General features: G+C 30.5%; 2 protein-coding genes across 5 annotated transcripts; one reads left to right on the top strand and one right to left on the bottom strand.

The window, feature by feature from the left end:
- Positions 1 to 13: 13 nt before the first annotated feature.
- LOC100747452 (WD repeat-containing protein 89) lies at positions 14 to 2548 on the top strand. Of its 2 annotated transcripts, none has more exons than XM_033321100.1 (7): positions 14 to 465; positions 963 to 1189; positions 1253 to 1587; positions 1668 to 1793; positions 1868 to 1971; positions 2128 to 2230; positions 2306 to 2548. In XM_033321100.1, exons 1-7 carry the CDS (start codon positions 302 to 304, stop codon positions 2459 to 2461), a joined length of 1215 nt encoding a protein of 404 aa, XP_033176991.1. In that variant the 5' UTR covers positions 14 to 301; the 3' UTR covers positions 2462 to 2548. The 2 variants fall into 2 exon arrangements, with proteins under 2 accessions (XP_033176991.1, XP_003490042.1); XM_003489994.4 differs by having other exon boundaries at positions 1877 to 1971.
- An 18-nt stretch (positions 2549 to 2566) lies between these two features.
- LOC100747212 (rho guanine nucleotide exchange factor 18) lies at positions 2567 to 18448 on the bottom strand. 3 transcript variants are annotated; one of them, XM_024368134.2, is made up of 18 exons: positions 18298 to 18448; positions 17893 to 17984; positions 15422 to 15757; positions 14922 to 15298; positions 14615 to 14764; positions 14344 to 14537; positions 13399 to 13536; positions 12495 to 12570; positions 12308 to 12420; positions 11123 to 11194; positions 9034 to 9087; positions 8393 to 8945; positions 8068 to 8297; positions 7439 to 7983; positions 7147 to 7352; positions 6710 to 6889; positions 5940 to 6646; positions 2567 to 5851 (listed from the first exon to the last, which is right to left on the bottom strand). In XM_024368134.2, the coding sequence occupies exons 2-18, from the start codon at positions 17930 to 17932 to the stop codon at positions 5608 to 5610; spliced, it is 4215 nt and encodes a 1404-aa protein (XP_024223902.1). In that variant the 5' UTR covers positions 17933 to 17984; positions 18298 to 18448; the 3' UTR covers positions 2567 to 5607. The 3 variants fall into 3 exon arrangements, with proteins under 3 accessions (XP_024223902.1, XP_003490040.1, XP_024223903.1); XM_003489992.4 differs by lacking the exon at positions 11123 to 11194 and having other exon boundaries at positions 18298 to 18447; XM_024368135.2 differs by lacking the exon at positions 13399 to 13536 and having other exon boundaries at positions 2571 to 5851; positions 18298 to 18447.
- Positions 18449 to 18510: the final 62 nt, after the last annotated feature.

Raw genomic sequence — 18510 nt, forward strand, 5'->3', positions numbered from 1 at the left:
TCATAACTAACACTAGACAAACTTCATGGTTTACGTTAGTTTTTGTTCCTACTAGCGCCAAAAAAGTTGCGTCTTTGTACGATGCAATCTGATAAAACTCGCAGTTAAAATAAAAAAAAAGAAAATACGTGTTGGATAATTTTACACATCAAAATAGAAAGTTAAAAATAAAAAATCTAATAATCCCAATTTAGTTCAAAGTGGCAGATATTTTATATTTGAAAAGGCGTATGGCTACAATTCGAACGTGATATTAACCTTAATTTTGTGATATCTGCTCAGAACCTCGAAAACGAGCAGCATGGCTAAAATTGTTGAATCATTAAAAAGATTAAGTGTTGAACATGGTGCACGTAAGCATGATGACAATCGAACCATCAAAAGAAAAAGCGAATTAATATCGTCGATTGAAGAAGCAGTATCTCATGATCATAATTATATTCTTGCTATCTGTGGAACTCAAAGGTAAATCTTATTTATCCTTATGGAGCATTTTACGTCAAATCTATTTTAGAAAAGTATGATATTTAAACAATTTTTTTAATTTTTACGTGAATGTTTATTATTACGTAGTGCTATGCAATTTTTCTCTTCATTTCATTTAGAACGTGCTGTTTAACAATTCCATAGAGAAATCAGTATTTTTAAAAATGTAATTTATTTAATATATAATAATTTTAAAAATTTGTATTTGGGAATTAGTATTTTATCGTAGTGAATGAAATATTAATATTATAAATATATTTAATTTTTCAAGCATTTTAATATTTTTGCTTAATTTACAATATATCCAATTAAATGTGAAATTAAAAATACCATTTTTATAGTTACAGAAAATATATTTTTGAAGTATAGATATTAGATATTTAATATTAGACTTGGATTTGATGTGAATTGACTCATAATTATATATGTTTAAAAGATATTATCAAAATATCTGATGAATTAATGTTTATGTACAGTGATCCAGAATTTAGAATTGGTACAGCCTTATCCAACCATACGTGTGTAATATATTCTGTCGGGGAAAACTTAAACCAAACTGCCACATTAACTCATAATCAAACACCTATCGTCGGTATTAGATTTAGCCCTACTTCTAGAAATATTTTATATACAGCTACAAACAGTGGAGAAATTACAGCATGCGACTTGAGAGCTAAAGGCAAAGTTGTTGCAAGGTTTAAAGGTATGTAATGATAAATTTTACAATTAAGTTTGTACATTTAATATACTTCTCCTTTATTCTTAGATATTACAGAAGATGGCAAAACAAAACCTCTCTGTAGTTTTGATGTCAGTTGTGATGATAAGCTTATAGCAGGTGGTACTGAACATATTGGAGGAGATACATTTATTTTATTTTGGGATGCACGATATACTAGTTCAAAATTGGGTGACAAAAATAATCTTCTTGGTGGATACTGGGAATCTCATGTAGAAGATGTAACCTCTTTGGCATTTCATTCTAGTAAGCAGGACGTCTTAGCATCTGGTAGTACAGATGGATTGATTAATGTCTTTGACCTTACACAGCCATCGGAAGATTCTGCATTAACTTATTCCTTAAACACTGAATCATCAGTGGTAAGTTAATATGCTTTATAAAATCTGAAATGTATTTATACTCTAAAAAAAATTAGAATCCATTTTAAACAAAAATATAGGATAGGATAGGTTGGTTAAATGATGACAACCTTTGGTGCACAACACATAATTCACTACAACTTTGGGACTGTGATGGAGCAACACCATATGCTAAATTTGATCGCAGTAATTTAGTAGTTTCTCAGGTTAATAGGATATGTATAATTTATATTAATATTAATGTTTATAAAAATGATAAACTTTACGTAATTTATATCATTCTTTTCAGAATGCTGATCCAGATGATTATTACATAGTCAGATTTCATGCTTCAAATGCTCTTGGACAACCGTTTCTTCTTGCAGGTGCCAGTAATGTTAAAGGGTAAATTACTATATAATTAAAAAATTTAATAATGTCAGATAGTATAACATCAAAGTTAATGATGTTCTTAACAATATTAATTAGAAACTTGAACATAAACAATTAGTTTTACATACTGACAATATTTTTCATATATTCCTTATTAAAACATTTTAGGGAAAACTTGAGATGTTTAAATGTTATAAATGATCAATTAGAAACATGTTACAATATGATAGGGAATAAACAAATAGTACGTGATAGCTGGCTACATGAAAAGGTATAATTTTAATATAAATAAAGTTAAAATGAAATTCATATTATTTTAATTAATATTGTCTAATATCATTTACAGAGCGGTTCTTTGATAACAGTAGGTGAAGGTGGACTTATAAACATTTGGAGGACAACTGAAACTATACCCATTCAACAAAATTCTAGCCATAAATTGGTGGCGAAAATTGGTACTGGTAAAGTACGTGATCGCCAGCATAGAACCAAACCATATTAAAGTAAAAGTGATAGGATAAAAATTTGTAAATGCAAAGAAAGTTTTTGTAAGTAAATATAATAAACAGAAGAGAAATATTACGTGTAACATTAACATAATCGTACATTTCCCTCACGTTTTTCTTTATTACAATAACAGTTGTATGTACATTTATAATAAATAGATATTATTTCTTTATGCGATTAATGATTTAACGGCGATTCATGTATCAATCGAAAAATGTAGCATATGTATATATATAAACGTTAAGGAATGTAAATCACATATCAGTATGTATATATTTGTATAGAATTGAAAGAGGAAGAAAAATATCGTAAATATTTGTTTACTCTTGCCACGTAACAGATTAATTTCTATGGATATCGCCTTCCGGAAAAATCATTTCATTTTACAATATAAGGAGTTATTAAAATAAGAGTTTACGTGCATTTGTTATAGAATAGACGCATTTAGTGTATCGCGAATAAATGGTAATCTTGATGAAGTAATCAAGCAAATAACACAATGATAACAATTAATATTAGCATATAACCGACGTAACGGCCTTTAGTTTAAAATCGTTAAACTCTAAGAGAATTAATGCTGATGTATCAAGTGAACGCGTCATAAAACAAATACGCGTTTACTTATTAGGTGTAATTTTATATTAACGTTTCCAAATACGATCGCAGCTGCGAGTATCACAATGATAACAGTAATATATAGTTTTAGAGTAAAATAGTAGGTACAGAGTAAACGTACAAAAATACTTCCCATGAGCGTCCGGGACGTAAAGATTCACTAAAACGTGGAAAACCGCGTTACTAATAATTCTTTATATCCTCTCTTAAACTTATGCTGTCCAGTGACCTCAAATATTTTAGATGCCACAAGACGCATGTAGGCCGCCGCACTACTCCTTAGTTGTTATCCCAATTTGATTCTTCGCGTTACCCTGAAGATGGTGTGCGACTTCATTGTATAAGGATAATATTTAATAACAATAAACTTTAATAGCATGAAGTTACATTTGACATGGTGCAACGTTCTTAATGTATATAAAGAATACATTCTTTAATATATATTAAATTATATATCTATATATACATATATAATTATATGTATATATATATATATGCCTGTATAGAATATATAATTTGTAATATCTATTTGGAATAATTTCGTGGAATTACATTCCAGTGTTAAAACTTACTTTTCGCATATGTTCTATGTTTTTTTCATAATGAGCATTATGATATTAAGAATATTTTAGTTTGTGTTAAGTGTTTTTGAAATGAAGTCGTACACCCATCCATGAAGGCTACTAACAGGTTAATACAATATTATTTGCGAGCTAATATATACTCGGCATTGTTTTAATAATAGACTTGTAAGAATTCAATTATATTTTTTTTTCTCTCACGCTTTACATCTTATGGAAATACTTTTAAGAACTATTGTCATCACGATTGATTGAGACAAGTTGATAGCATTACTTATGTTTCTTCACGAAGATAAATTAATTAGTCACGTGTTTTATCATCGTGCTTCGACGACGCTGTCCTTTTATTCGATCATATTGCACGCTACAGCATCTTTTGAGGTAAATACGTGCAAAATTTAAACAAGACGTACGTATCAAAACAAACAATTTTTTATCTTATAACGACGATCTACATTATACAGCCACATTTTCAAGATTACTTTTTATCCAACATCTTACAATTAGACGTGCAGTATGATCAATCTTTGTATAATACTTCTCTGGAACTTTTCCATCTTCACGAAATACTCAATAAGTCTTTTCATCAAAAAAGTCTCGTATAAAGTATAAATAAAATAGTTTAAACGATCAAGAATTATCACTGATCTTACATAATGCAATAAATATGTTATTAAAAAAAGGAGAAAAGAGAAAACGATTACAGATTAATGATAATGGCAGTGAATAATCTCGAAGAAAAGTATCAAATATAAAATATTGCTTGAATTGCTTTCGATTCAATTAAATTAAAAATGATTTATACCCATTACAGGAATGATGTAATGAAATTCAAATAATTAACGATTTCGATCTGTGGCTTGGCACACATAATAGCAATGCATTATTGTTAACAGTGGATCTTACCCGTCGTTTTAGCACGTATTAAAATACTTTTAAAGTTATGGTATAAGAATAGCTACCGCGCTCACACATTCATACACATACATGTACAAATACATATACACGTATACGTGCCGCAAAATGAAATTGTTACTTCCGAACGTACATTCAATATTTCATTCATATGCACAATATACTTCCGCAAGTCTCATTCTCAACATACGTACAAGTGATGTCATACATATGTCATGAAAAAGTATATATATATACACATTCATGTATATATGTCTGTATATGCAACCCTAATATAATGTATTTTCTCTATTTTGCATTTTCAGCAAACTGCAACAGATTTGCTTAAAAGATTCGTCTAAAATCATGTTTCTAAAACTGTCAGTCGGCTTAATAACATAACGAGTAAGAATTTAACAAGATCGGCTGATCTATTTCACTAAGCCGGCCATTTTAACATATTTTTTTTCGTAAATATTTCTGAGCACTAATCATTATCTCTTTATTTCTTCACATATTTTATAGTTATTCTCCCTTTATGATAGGTTCTGTGAGAATTTGCATAAAAATGATATTATTGCCCTCAGTAGCAGTTGAAAAGTAACACTATCTTTTATCAATTCATTGAGAATAATATAGTATATCCCTTTTTTTTATTTGACAATCATACTGTTATTATGGACACCATAAATGCATCACTTATATACTATGTTGCATTTCAATGTACAACACTAATAAAATTTTTAAGAAAAGAAAAGAGGAAAAAAAGATACGGGCAAGTAAGAAGAAGAAAAGAAGTGGTCGAGGAAGAGCTTATCATAAACACGATACGAAGAAGGAAGAATTAAAGATAATTGTAATAATGAAGAGAACGTTAAAAATAACGCAAATCTTACCGAGAAAATGTTGAAAGTCAAAATGACTTTACGCGACTTCTAGGTTGAGCATCTTTTGATTGGCTTCGAGAGGGAGTTAATGTAGAAGTCGGGGTAGCTTCGCCAGTTGCAGGACGAGAAGATCGAGAATGTTTCCGACCAAAACGAAAGAAACGTCAGAAAAAAATGACTTCTTCTTCCAATGGTTGCTGCTGTTCCGTTCTTTGATGCTGTTGCTGATGTGAATATTCCGGAGGAGATCGTGTAATTCTAAGTGAACGATTTGAGGAATGACTTTGACTTGTAGCGGCATGATTGTTTCCTAATTCTGGTGAAGAATACGTAGAGCCAGTTACGATTGCTGGGCTGCTTCCCGTTCGTGAATGTCGATCTGGACTATTATTACTCGTACTTCCACTTCTATATTTTTTATTAGATAAAAAATGTATATGCATGAAATATATTTCGTAATTTAAACACATAATTTCAAACTAATATTTATACTTGCCTACTATTATTATTGCTTCCACTAGCAAGTTTTAGAGGCAATTGTTGCTTGACTGGAAGATTACTTTGCACTTTTTGCTGATTAGTAGCACTAATTAAATTTAATGGTATTCTTTTAGCATCCGGCTGTGCTTTCCGCGTCTGCACAGTGGTATCAGTTCCTTGCGTCAAGTGTGATAAGTGAATAGTTGTAGAACTAGGTGCAGAACCTGTAACTACTGTCAATCCTTGCCGTTCTAATGCCTCGAGTCGTCGGTATAGCTGATCTCGTTGCTGCGTAACATCTCTCTGTTTTGCTGCTAATTGTTCACGTTGTCTTACCAATTCGGCTCGTTCTTCTTCTAGCTGCTTTTGTTCTTGTTGTGATGCGGCGTGAAACGCTGCTTTCTCTCGACTTAACTTGTCTTGTAAATTACGTAATTCTTCTAATTGGCGATTTGGATTAGGTCTATTATTTGATTTGCCCATACTACCCTCTTTACATGCTGCTAATTGAGCCTGTAGACTATCAATTGTTGTCATCTGATTACTAATTATACAGACCAACCTATAGACATGATGAGACAGACGAATCGCTGCCCATTGTTGATCTTTATTTATTTCTGTATCTTGATTTCCTTTTTCTTCTAGACCTTCTTTTATAAATTCACTAACCTTTGGAAGAGAAATTACAGAATGAATTGCAGACTCTCGTAACGGATACTTTTCCTAAAAAAAGAACACAATATTATTATATTGATTTTAATTGCTATGTATGTATTGTGTATTTACCTTGTTATGATCAAAACCCGCAAATGTCTCAGCTCTTCGAGGAACACAAAGAGCAGACGGAACATAGGCCTCACTATGTCGCTCTCCCGCAGAACTTAAACTTCTCGAAAGAGTAGCGCCACCCGCAGTAAAAGATAATGAGCTAGCAAGTTTTGTTGCTTCTTGTACAGCAACAATCACCTACAAAAAGAATTACTTTTTCTTTAGTTTTCACTGCACTTGTATGTACAGGATATTTAATTTAATTCTATATATATGATTAATTTATTCTATGCATATGATTAAAAATGAAATAAAAATGTTATATAAGTTTGAATAATATAAGTTATAATATCTTATAAAGTATATACAGAAATCCTTTATAGTTATGTGAATATCCTTTATAGTTATAATTTAATTTGAAAATATATATAGTAGTATATATAAAACATAGTAACCTCTTGTCGTAACTGTGTAGTATCTGTTCCTTCATTGTGAACTAATCTTGTATAATCTGCAATTTCTTTATCAGTTTTTTCTATTTTCTCATTATCACTACTTTCGTTCCCACTCCAAATATTAGCAGCATGTAAGAGTTGCATTTGTAAGCTGATTTTCTCTTCGAGTAATAACGCCTGTTCTGCATCCTTTTTTCGCAGTTCACCTAATTATAGTAATATAAAATGATTTAATAACATATTTACGTTTTTATTAAAACATATATATTTAATAACGAAATGTCGCACGTACCAACTATCTTAAGAACATGTAACTCTTTAGTTTTAACTAAACGTTGTCTTTCTTCAACAGAAAGTAACGATATAGAAGAGGAACGTGTATCTCTTAATTCATTATTATTATTATTTTCAGTTAATATATCAGTTTCATTTTCAGATTCTTGTGGACAGGCTTCAACTGCTGATCTAATTGCTTGTATCCATAATTGTTTATCTTTCGGTTTTTGAATTTTCAATTCGAACATCTCAGGTTCAGCTGGATTACTACTTATTAAATAAATTCCTCTAGACTCTTGACCCGCTTTTTCACGAACTAGTAATTTTTGAAGTGATACTATACCAGCCTTATTGTCAGGCACAAAAAATGCATACTTCTGATCTCTCTCAGCCAAGAAAAATAATATGTCAGAAAGAACAACCACTACAATGGCAGTCATTTTTCCACGACCTTGCATTAAATATGCAGTTCCTTCGAATTTTAAGATTCTATTAAATGCCATGATGTCTGATTTTTTGAACTTGGCACCACGATATGTTGCAAAAGATTTTGCGTCGATCCTAAATGATAATAATAAGAGAAATGTTATTAATAAGTATGAAAGCATTAAAAATATAGTTTATAAAATATATAATTTTTTTTACTTGTTGTAGATTTCTAATTTTCTATCTTCTCTTTCCTTGTCAGCAACACATGCATCTACATTTGCTAAGATTTCTTTAACAAGAACCAGGGCTTTGCGTAAATCTTCACCTTCTTCGTGTGCAATAACTGTTTTTATGAGTGGCTCAACGAGCAGTGGATACTTTGTTAAACGTTGAGTAACAAATAGAATGCACTCAGGAATTCCTTTCTTCTTCAGCAAAGGATGTGACTGTATAAACGTTAATTATATGCATCTTCATGTTATTATATATATATATATATATATGCAAATGAACAAAAGAATAAATGCTCTACTATGGTTACCTGACATTGGCGTACGAATCGTGCAAATCGAGGGTCATGACGCAAATAATACTTATAAGCTTCAACAGCATCTCTGTGACGACTACAGAATTCTCCATAGGCACTCTTCATACGTTGCGCATTCTCTCCAGAGAATTGATCCACTAATATATCAGCAATTGTAGGAACAATAGAATTTGTGTTTTGCCTCTTACGTAACTTTTGCAGAAATCGTAAATGAATATCAATGAGATCGCGTAGTCTTGGGAACATGCGTTCCAGATCTGCTTGACCCAAACGAAAGTGACGTCGCAGACCTTCCGCAAAAATTCTTTCCATGGCGAGAAGTACCAAACAGTGATGTTTTTCCGTAAGTACAAATTCATAAATGTGTTCTTGTCTTTTCACTTTTCGTTCACAGTTATCAGCTAATCGTAATGCAACGTTATGTCCAATGGCAGCACTCCAAGAATCAGGTTCTTCTTTAGCTAGGCCTAATTCAGGATCCAAACCTTCCAGATCGCCCACTGTGAATTGATAAGCGTCATCTCCAAAGTCAAATCCTTCTAATCCACTGCAATATTATTTTAAACAAAAAGCTCTTATAAATTAGATATTTTAAGATAAAAAGAAAATTAAATAATACACAAGTTTCTACAAACCTAGATATATCACGATGTTGTCCATCTCCATCTTTCTCCTCATTTATTGTTTGACTGAAAGAAAAATATAAGTCTATATTTTTAAATACTGCTTCTATCATAAAAAAACAAATGTTGTGTTTGTTGTAGTATTCCATAATTAAAATTATACATTATAAAAGACAATTTTATCTTAATGCTGATTTGAAAATTAAACACTAGTGCCACATTTATCATAACTTGGAATAATAAAGGGTATAGTGACACAAAATTATTAATGCAATTCTAATTAAACAAATCTATAAGGTCAATATGATGTCAGATATTTTGAACATGTTACAATTCTTTGATAGTTTATTTATCAATTAGGGACAGATGTTTGTATATTAATTGGTCAGTACTGCGGGTACCCGAAATTAAAATATGACCTGGTAACGAGATGATATTCAAGACATGAATTCTCATGTAGCCCAATATTTTCGGACTAATTTGAACCGATTCGTATCTCTAATTTTATGAATAACCGTGAACTCTTAACTTCGAGATTCAAAAACGATCATGTCCGACCAAGTCGAATGACTTCTTTCTTTTAATCGACTTAAATCGGCTTGAGAGTGACAGGCTATCCGTTCATTCGTATATCTTGGATATTTATCCGAGCCTGTTCGACTCTTTTGAATCCGTAATCTCAGGTATCTGCAAAACTCGGATAAATTATATATAAAGAATTAGATACTTCTTGAATAAGATCTATTTGGCAACTAAGTGATTGCGGATTTTGACATTAGGTGGTATTGACAAAATTCGCAATCACTTAATGGCCAATCCAATAAAAATAAAGTGGCAGGTCTCATATCTGTCCCATATGTCATTTGTACCTACCGAAGGGTTTCTTTAATGTCATTCAAATGAATATAAAGAAGGAGGGTTGTGTCACATGATGTGTCTCAACATAAATTGTAGTCTATATTCACTTTCTTTTCTGTTTAGTTGCGCTGCTAAACTTTGAATATTAAAGGAAAGGTTTAATATAGAGAGAACATGGAATGCGAGTAGTACAAACAACCGACCATAATAGTGAAGCATACAGTCCGTTTACCTGAAATAAGGTGCACGTGTTGCACCGTCTTTAGAAGCTGAATCAATTAAACATTTTTAAAAACTTCATCGGGGAAGGACTTATTCTTTAACTAAAATTTCGAGGAACATTTCATTACATCTTCTTAAATTTAAAAACCACACGATTTTCGGACAAATTAAAAGAATAGGAATATTTTAAATAATATTTTCAACATTACAATACGTCAAGTTCTGCGAATAGTTTCTGAAATCAAATTTTTTAACTCGTTTTAATGAAAACAGGCAAACATTCCAAATTTCGCAATATTTTTAAATAAATTAGAAACTAGCAGAATTATTACTTAAATCTCCTTTTCTCTGATTTTACGTGCACTACATATTATTAAAAAATAAAATGAAAATACATATTACTAACATAAAGAAATAATTAATTTAACATGAAATCGCCTATCTGTGTATAATAATAGAATTTTCCCTAACTTGACACCTAAAATGTTTATTATTAATGTATTTCTACAAAAGTTTTATGAGTGAACAATGCTGAATGTAGATTCTGAGATACATTTAGTAGCACGGGACAGATTGTAAATAAAGCTACAAATTCATACTATGGAGGGAAAGTCAAAATGCAGGGTAATAAAGAAATTTATATAAATTGGAAGCACGAGAGTACTAGATGTTCATTCTTGATGATGCTTGATAAAGAAATTACTTAGTTATTTAACAATTGTATGTTTATATTATAATGGTTGGATGAAGTTACAAAGAGATGTATACATAAAATATATCATTGAATAATCAGAAATGATAGAAGCAAGCATATCAGAAGCATAGGCAGGGGCAAGGTGATGTCTCTGTCAATACAACACAAAGAGGCAATACAATTGCCTTTTGAACAATGTGTGCAAGAAAAGAATCGAGAAACGATAGACGCGGGTCATCCTACTACTGTGTAGGATTTAATATACGAACAGAAACGTACGAACGCTTCGACAGAATAGGAGGAACACATCAGACTTCTGAGACTTACTTGACTCCGAGCTTAGTAGCAACTCGCCGCCAAGGACTGTAGCTTGTCACGGCTTTCTTGCTGTTAATTTCCCTTTAATCGTCGAACAATCGATCGGTTTGTCGTTGCACGAGAGGGAATGCACGGGGGAAGGAAAAAGCACACACTGCATTAGGGCAACCTTATTTTGCCTTTTGTTTCCCTTCCTTCTTCAGTTTTCTTACTCTATTACGTTTCTCAGTTTTTATATATCACTTGATAATACACGCTCTTTTATAGGTAAACATTACCTTTTCGAAAGCATACTTTAGTGCAATATAGAACATATAGATATGCATTTTTAAAAAGATTGTGTATACCCTTTTTGAATTGTAAAAACTACCATTTTTCGTTAGTATCGTATCTATAATTTATGTTGAACTTGTAAAATCAATATCCGAAGAAGTTTGGGTATAGAAATTTGTATGTTAATTAACATGTATATGCAAATGTTTTTATCAATTAATGTTAGAGACGCGAGGATAAACACGCTAAAGCTTGCCATACTATTTGGTTAAATTGCAAAATTAATTAGAAATAATAAGCTTTTGAGCCAGCCAAAGCTTCTGAATAATAAGCAGATACAATACCTCCTCTAGCATTTATCCTATTCTATTTGTTTTTCATACAAAATGTAGAAATTCAGTAAGAGAGACTTCTCAGAGTAAAATGTGAAATATAATAGATTAAAAGAAGTTTTAAATATATATAAATATTGATATATCAAAATTTTTTTGGCAATTAATTATATTAAATTATCAATTGATAAGTGGCAATTAACGAAGTTTAATTACTTCTCCCAGATGATACATTTTTATAAAAATCTAATGAGCAAAGAAAAGTAAAAAAAGTTGCATTTTTTGCTGAGCGCAAATATGTGTATGTATTCTTTAAGTTATACAGTACAGTAGAATCTCTAATATCCGAAGATCTATTCGCTATTAGAAATTTGATTCTCCGATATTCAAAAATTTTCTCATTTAAACAATCATGCTTTCTTAATAATTCGGATATTGGAAGTTCTCCTGTACTTCTATTGGAAATAAGAAGAGTTTGTAATAAACTCCGAGTTTAGGCCTAGTCATGCCAATTGCGTGCGAATCTTGAACCACAGATACGCAGATCCAATGCAAGAAATCTATAATTCTAATAATAAAAGTTATTTACCTTCCACTTCCAGAGGACGCTGGTAGGGGTAATGATGCGGTAGATCCTCTCTTAACATTATAGCTATTTGAAGTTGTGGATATGCTCGATGTAGATTTGATGGAACTCTTATCCTGCAATTTCATTGTAATTTTTAGAATTATATTTTATTTATATACTTGAATCTCCTATATCGTAATTTTAATACCTTTTTTTTACGAAAAAAGATAGAACCTCGTTTTCTTCTAGTTTTTTCTGATTGATGATCGTCATATACAACTCCACTAAAAAGAAATGTACATATATTTATTTATTATACCTACATATTATAATTAATATATGTATAAATGTAATTAATTTAAATAATTTACAATATAAAACAGTATAGTATGAAAATGATTAGCAGTAAATATTTACAAGCAGTACTATGGTGTATTTACACTAGTGATTACGATAAAAATAAATTATAAGTTATGACTAAATGCGTACATTACTGAGCATTTTAATGAAAAAGTAAAATACACATAGAAAAATCTAAATAGTATTATAATTTGATTGTCATGTATATACGATATAAGAAAAAAATAATTAATAATAAAGCTGATACAAACCAGTTATTTTTTTCCTTGTGCCTTGTTAGCAGAATATACTATATAAAGTGTTTGGTAACAAATGATAAATAACTGCTTAGACAAACCAAAATAAGACTAAATTGCAGAATAAAAAAGTCGTGTACATAATGTATCTCTTTTGTAATCATACAGACAAATTCGTGAATTAGAGGAGATGATAGTCTTTTCTACTTAGAAATTCCATAGAGTAGATTGATATTCTCTTATGGATTTTTGTGAGTAGACAAGTTCTATATTCAATCTATAATCTTTCTTAATAAAATGCATTATTTATGGTAGTAAAGTCTTCTCTTAATATTCTATATTATAGGGATATTGAAATTGACTTTTAAATGTCAATAACTAATAAAAAGAAATTCAAACGTAATTTTATTATTTTTCTTTTTTGTCTTGTATAATAGAAGCACCCCTTAAATTGTTTTCTATCTGTTACCACACACCTTATATATATGTGAAAAACTGAAAATGTATAATACTCACTCCGTCAGTAACTCATCAAAGGATATCTGAGCATTTGGAGTGCCTTCTCTGTCTTCATGGAATTCATGGCTGTTTGGAGTGTGAAGATCCTCAGTTTCAGTTTCACTTCCACTACCCTTTTCGTTTCTTTCACGTCGGCTGTACCATGCAGGATGGTAGGAAATTATCAAGTACAAACACAAAGTATGCGACTATTGTGTAAAAGATGCAAATCAGATATTCTCGCGTGGTTTTCCACCGAGATAATAGTGCCACAAAGACGCACAGTTAAACAGAGTATACAGAATATCATTTAAATGATTATTTAATGATTACTTAGATTATTCAACGTGAGATAAAAATTTTTGAAATAATTTTAGGAATCAAATATTATGAGGATGAAGTAATATTTTGACTTTAATATAGGTGCAATGTAGTCTTAAAAAATTGAAAATTGCTTAAGTATAGCAATAAATGGTGCAACCATGCTAAAATACTTTCATCTACAAGATGCAAGCATTCTTAAATGTAGGCGAATTTTGAAATCTTTTATAAACGTATTAATAACCATGCAATTTGTTTTTACTATTAATTTAAAAATTACTTAAGTTAAAAGAAATATATGTATACACATATCTTATACTTCATATATACATAAAATATGTGTTACTTTATATGCTACTTGTATATGATTGCATAAAAAGATTGCAAGCTAGATCATAAAACATGAAGTATTTATAAGCAGTTGTTAAAAATTGATGAAATAAATACAAAACTGAAAATAAAATCAAAATATTATTAATATACTTTAATGACATTTCAAAATATAAGACTTACGCTAATAATTTTATTACAAAAAATATTATTGTTATTTCTTAAATGTATTAAAAGACAATGCAACAGCTTACAAATTTGCATCAGTATTGATCTAGCTGTACAATCTAAAAATATTTTTATTTAGCTTACGCTGTAAGTGACGGTGTTGTTCTAGTTACAGTTTCTGCCAAGTGAGCATTAACTTGAGGTGTAACAATTGAAGGCGTTGAAATAGATTTCTGAAGAGGTAAACGAGAACCTGTAAGACCAGGCATTAAACCACTGCTGTCTGCTAATCTTTGACTACCTTTGAATCGTTTTGTAACTATCTTCTGATATTCGCTCTGTTAAAGAAAAATTTGCAATACACTTCATTACAAATTAAACATATAAGAAACTTCTCAATATGAGCATCCATTACCTGTACAAGATCAGCTTCATTGAGAGAATGAGTACTTGCTTGCGATCTGCATGCTCGACTAGCAACTCCTACAGGTCTAGTACAAGATTTTCCATGTAATTCTATTTCCATTTCACTGTCTAAACTGCTTAAACTAATACTGCGTTGTCGCTGCAATTGTAATGGTTATACAATGAATATAATAATGGAAAGAATAGTCAAAAGCTTTAACAAAACATATTAAAAAAAGCAATGAAGCTATTAAACTCATCCCACAAGTGTACAATGAATAAAGTATTTCTTTAAAAATGTATCAGACAATATTAACCATGTTTTGTGCTTGTAGATGATTTTGCCCAGAATATCTGCGACGCCCACATCGAGTGTCTTCCAAGTCAGTCCAGCTGCGTCTTCTGTCTATACCTTGTGCATTCTGTGAACGAGGGCCTACTGATGGAAAATGTGTGGGAGAGCTGTTGGTAGAACAGTTAGCAAGGAGATCAGGATCAGATCCTGTATCATTATTGCTTGAGCGTGGTGCAATTTCAGGTGAAATGAAAGGACATAGGGAAGGACATGATGAAGTTAACCGTTGAGGTACATCATTGTGAGATGTGCGGTGATTATATCCCCAGTTGCTCAGCGTCAGATCTCTCATACGCTGAATACAATCATGGATTTCATGCAGATGCTGCAAGTTGTCCTCTGCAAGGAGGTGAACGAATTGTTAGCCACAAAAGCACATAAAATTTTGTAATGTCAAATGATACTGAGATCAATGAAATGTAATGCATGGAGTTACATAAATCAAAAATCAAAAATATTTACCTAAAACTGGGTAGTTTTTAGCAAGACCAGGTGAATGAGGTGTGACACTAATAATTGGTACCAACGGATTAGTCTGAGCTTGACTACTAGTGCCAAGTGTAAGCAGCGAATGCTGCTGTTGCTGTTCATCTCTTTCAGTCCCTTCAGACATTGTAATAGCCGTTTTCTCTGTATTGTCTTTGGTGTAGCCGGTCTCAGTAATTATATTTCCATGTAAATTTAAACTGCCAAGATCTCCATTAATAATAGGTATACGATCGCAATCAGAATGCGATGATCCTAAATAATCAGTTATTACATCTTCTTCACTATCCTCCCCACTATTTGGACATTCATCTATAAGCATATTAAAAACAAATCATTTTTTATTATTTATGACTATATAATACAGAGATGAAATATAACAAAATAATTATTATTTAAACACATTCAGTGATCAGTTTAAGTAATAACAATACGTTATGGTATGGCACAATATAAATTACTCAAAAATTAGATTGTAAGATAATCTTTCACGAAAAAGACGGTACTGCAACAAGGAATATCGCACTTCATGAACTGCATCGAGATATGAGAAAACCGATATCCAAATGTCCTCGCGTCTATTGACTGCGAAGAGAACAAATAGGGGACCCGCTCGTGACAATTGCAGCAGCCTCCCGCTCTCATGTCAGTAATGTATAAAGATATATTCAATGAAAACCAGGTCAAATTGTATGGTATATATATTTGTATTTTTAATTTTATAAACGTGTGAATATCAATACGAATAATTTGTTCAGTTCTTTTATCGAAACGAACTTAATTGAAAATAGTAGCTATATTTTATTACATTAATATCGATCAAAGATAATCCAAGGTCGTCTGTCAAATGTCACAATTCGGAAACAAGTATGTCTTATTACATCGATTTAACGTTAATTGGTAATAAATAAATGTAGGACTATTATCTTGATCTTATCACTTCTATTGATAAAACCAGTTTTCTTATTATATTTGATCGAACAGTTACATGTTATTGTAATTTTATCAAAAAAGAGAATCTAATATAGATGTTGGTCACATGAATCACCCGGATAATGACACTCCTGATGAAAATATTCAATCAATTAACATATTCTATTGTACCTACATATTGATTTGATGAACTGTTTATTGTCATCCTAGTATCACGAATAAATAAAAGAGATTAAATCGTATCAAGTACTTTTCCGGGAAGCAAGGGGTAGACACACTGTTGCTTTTCCCCGTAGCTCCCAAGCGCGAATTGATCCGTTGGTCCGCGCGTGCCACCCCACCTCCATGCACCCCCGATCCTTAACCGACCTCCAACCTTCAACCTAATACTTTTATTACCACCCTTTTCAATAATTTTATCTTTTGTTTCCGTATTTATAATTCATATCTCGCGATTAAATATCGTTTACAAGAGTTATTAGGCTTTAATCAAAATATTTTTAAATCTAAATTGTATCTGTTTGGAGTCTCATCTTAAACTAACTAAATTATTATTTAATCCGAATAATGACGAATTCATTATTTGACCATATTTTTAAATTTTTTACTTGTTTAATATTTTTTAAATGCTAAATAATTTTAATATAAAAATATCATTTAAATTTGTTTTAATTTTTATATTTTTATTAGTAAAAATATTATACATAAATTCGAGATACTTTGATTATGATTTAGCTATGCTTAACTATAACTTATTTCAAATATTTTCTATTACACTTCTATATTTTGAAGTATTGATAAAATGTATAATTTTAGAATACCAGTATTGTATCAATTTTATACTCATGGAAGCATTGAATCCAATCATGTGAAAATTAAATATACATACATATATTCTCATCCTATAAATATAACAAATGACAAGTTTTTGTAGAAAATTGTTATTTTAGAAAATTTATTACAACTAAAATATTAATTTAAACAAAAAGTTATAGTTGTTACAATAGAAATTCGTTTTTAATTATTAAACAAAACCATAATAATAACAGATTATTAAATAAAATTGCATATGTATAATATAATATTTATTCGATTTAAAGTCACAAATGAAGACTAAAGAGAATTAATTTATTTTAAAAAGTTATGAAAACAAGACACACATCTATACTACAACGTTAATTCTACTTTGAATTAATATACATAACTGTATTTGTATATTAAGTCAATAACATTGAAACAATATTGGAATATATATTCTATAACAAATATATAAAAAGTTATACATATCTAATATTTACATATAATATTTGTATCAAATATTAACAATAAACATTTATACTTTTTACAGGAGAAAGAAAGGCTTTAATAAATAAAATATAGACAGGATATCAACTCTCTAAGAAATATTATGTTCCTTCTTTCAATATTTTATTACATACAATGATGGTATCAATAAATGTATATAATATAGACAGAGAGAAATTACTCATGTCTTTGTGTTAGTAGCAACTTACCAGAGGAAAACGGAGCCAATATTTCCTGTCGTTTTTCCATCTCTTTTATTTCCGACGATTAAATGATTATTTAATTTTTCCGAAATCGGATACTGAAACATTTGTAAATATTACAAATAGCGTTACATTAAGTTTATCGTTTCGAAAACATTTCATAAAAACATAAATTCGAGAATCTTTATACAGTTAATGAAAAAATTCGCAAATAAAAAGTACAACACAATTACGATATATTTTAGACTTATTATGAGTTGGGCAACATCAGTTATATATGCAGTCTTTCACACTCTGATAAGGGCGACGTACACACTTTGCTGCCAAAAGAAGCCGTATTGACAGGTGAACGCTCGACTTAATTACTTTGCTTATTGAAAGATATCACTTAACATTAAAAATAATACACACCTGAAATGCAATAATCTTTATAAATCCATTAATATTACACGTAGTGTATTGTATCTAATTCCTTCATGAGGAAACAAAATGTTGTATCTACCAATCTGTATCATACAGTCAAGGCACGTCGACCATTTTGTACTAGCTGAACTATAGGTAGTAAGAAATCGTAGAGATGTGGTAACGCATGAATCGCTTGGTGGAAATAACAATATAGTATTA

This window comes from Bombus impatiens, unplaced genomic scaffold, assembly GCF_000188095.3.
Source record: "Bombus impatiens unplaced genomic scaffold, BIMP_2.2 scf_0389, whole genome shotgun sequence".
Taxonomy (NCBI): domain Eukaryota; kingdom Metazoa; phylum Arthropoda; class Insecta; order Hymenoptera; family Apidae; genus Bombus; species Bombus impatiens.

Bases quoted from the DNA above. Each gene is read 5' to 3' on its own strand.
- LOC100747452 (XM_033321100.1), top strand. From the start codon at position 302: ATGGCTAAAATTGTTGAATCATTAAAAAGATTAAGTGTTGAACATGGT. The intron at 466-962 runs GTAAATCTTATT...GTTTATGTACAG, and splicing joins GCTATCTGTGGAACTCAAAG to TGATCCAGAATTTAGAATTG. The intron at 1,190-1,252 runs GTATGTAATGAT...CTTTATTCTTAG, and splicing joins AGTTGTTGCAAGGTTTAAAG to ATATTACAGAAGATGGCAAA.
- LOC100747212 (XM_024368134.2), bottom strand. From the start codon at position 17,932: ATGGAAAAACGACAGGAAATATTGGCTCCGTTTTCCTCTG. The intron at 13,537-14,343 runs GTAAGCTAAATA...TGCATGGTACAG, and splicing joins ACAACACCGTCACTTACAGC to CCGACGTGAAAGAAACGAAA. The intron at 6,890-7,146 runs GTTACTATGTTT...TTCTTTTTGTAG, and splicing joins CTACACAGTTACGACAAGAG to GTGATTGTTGCTGTACAAGA.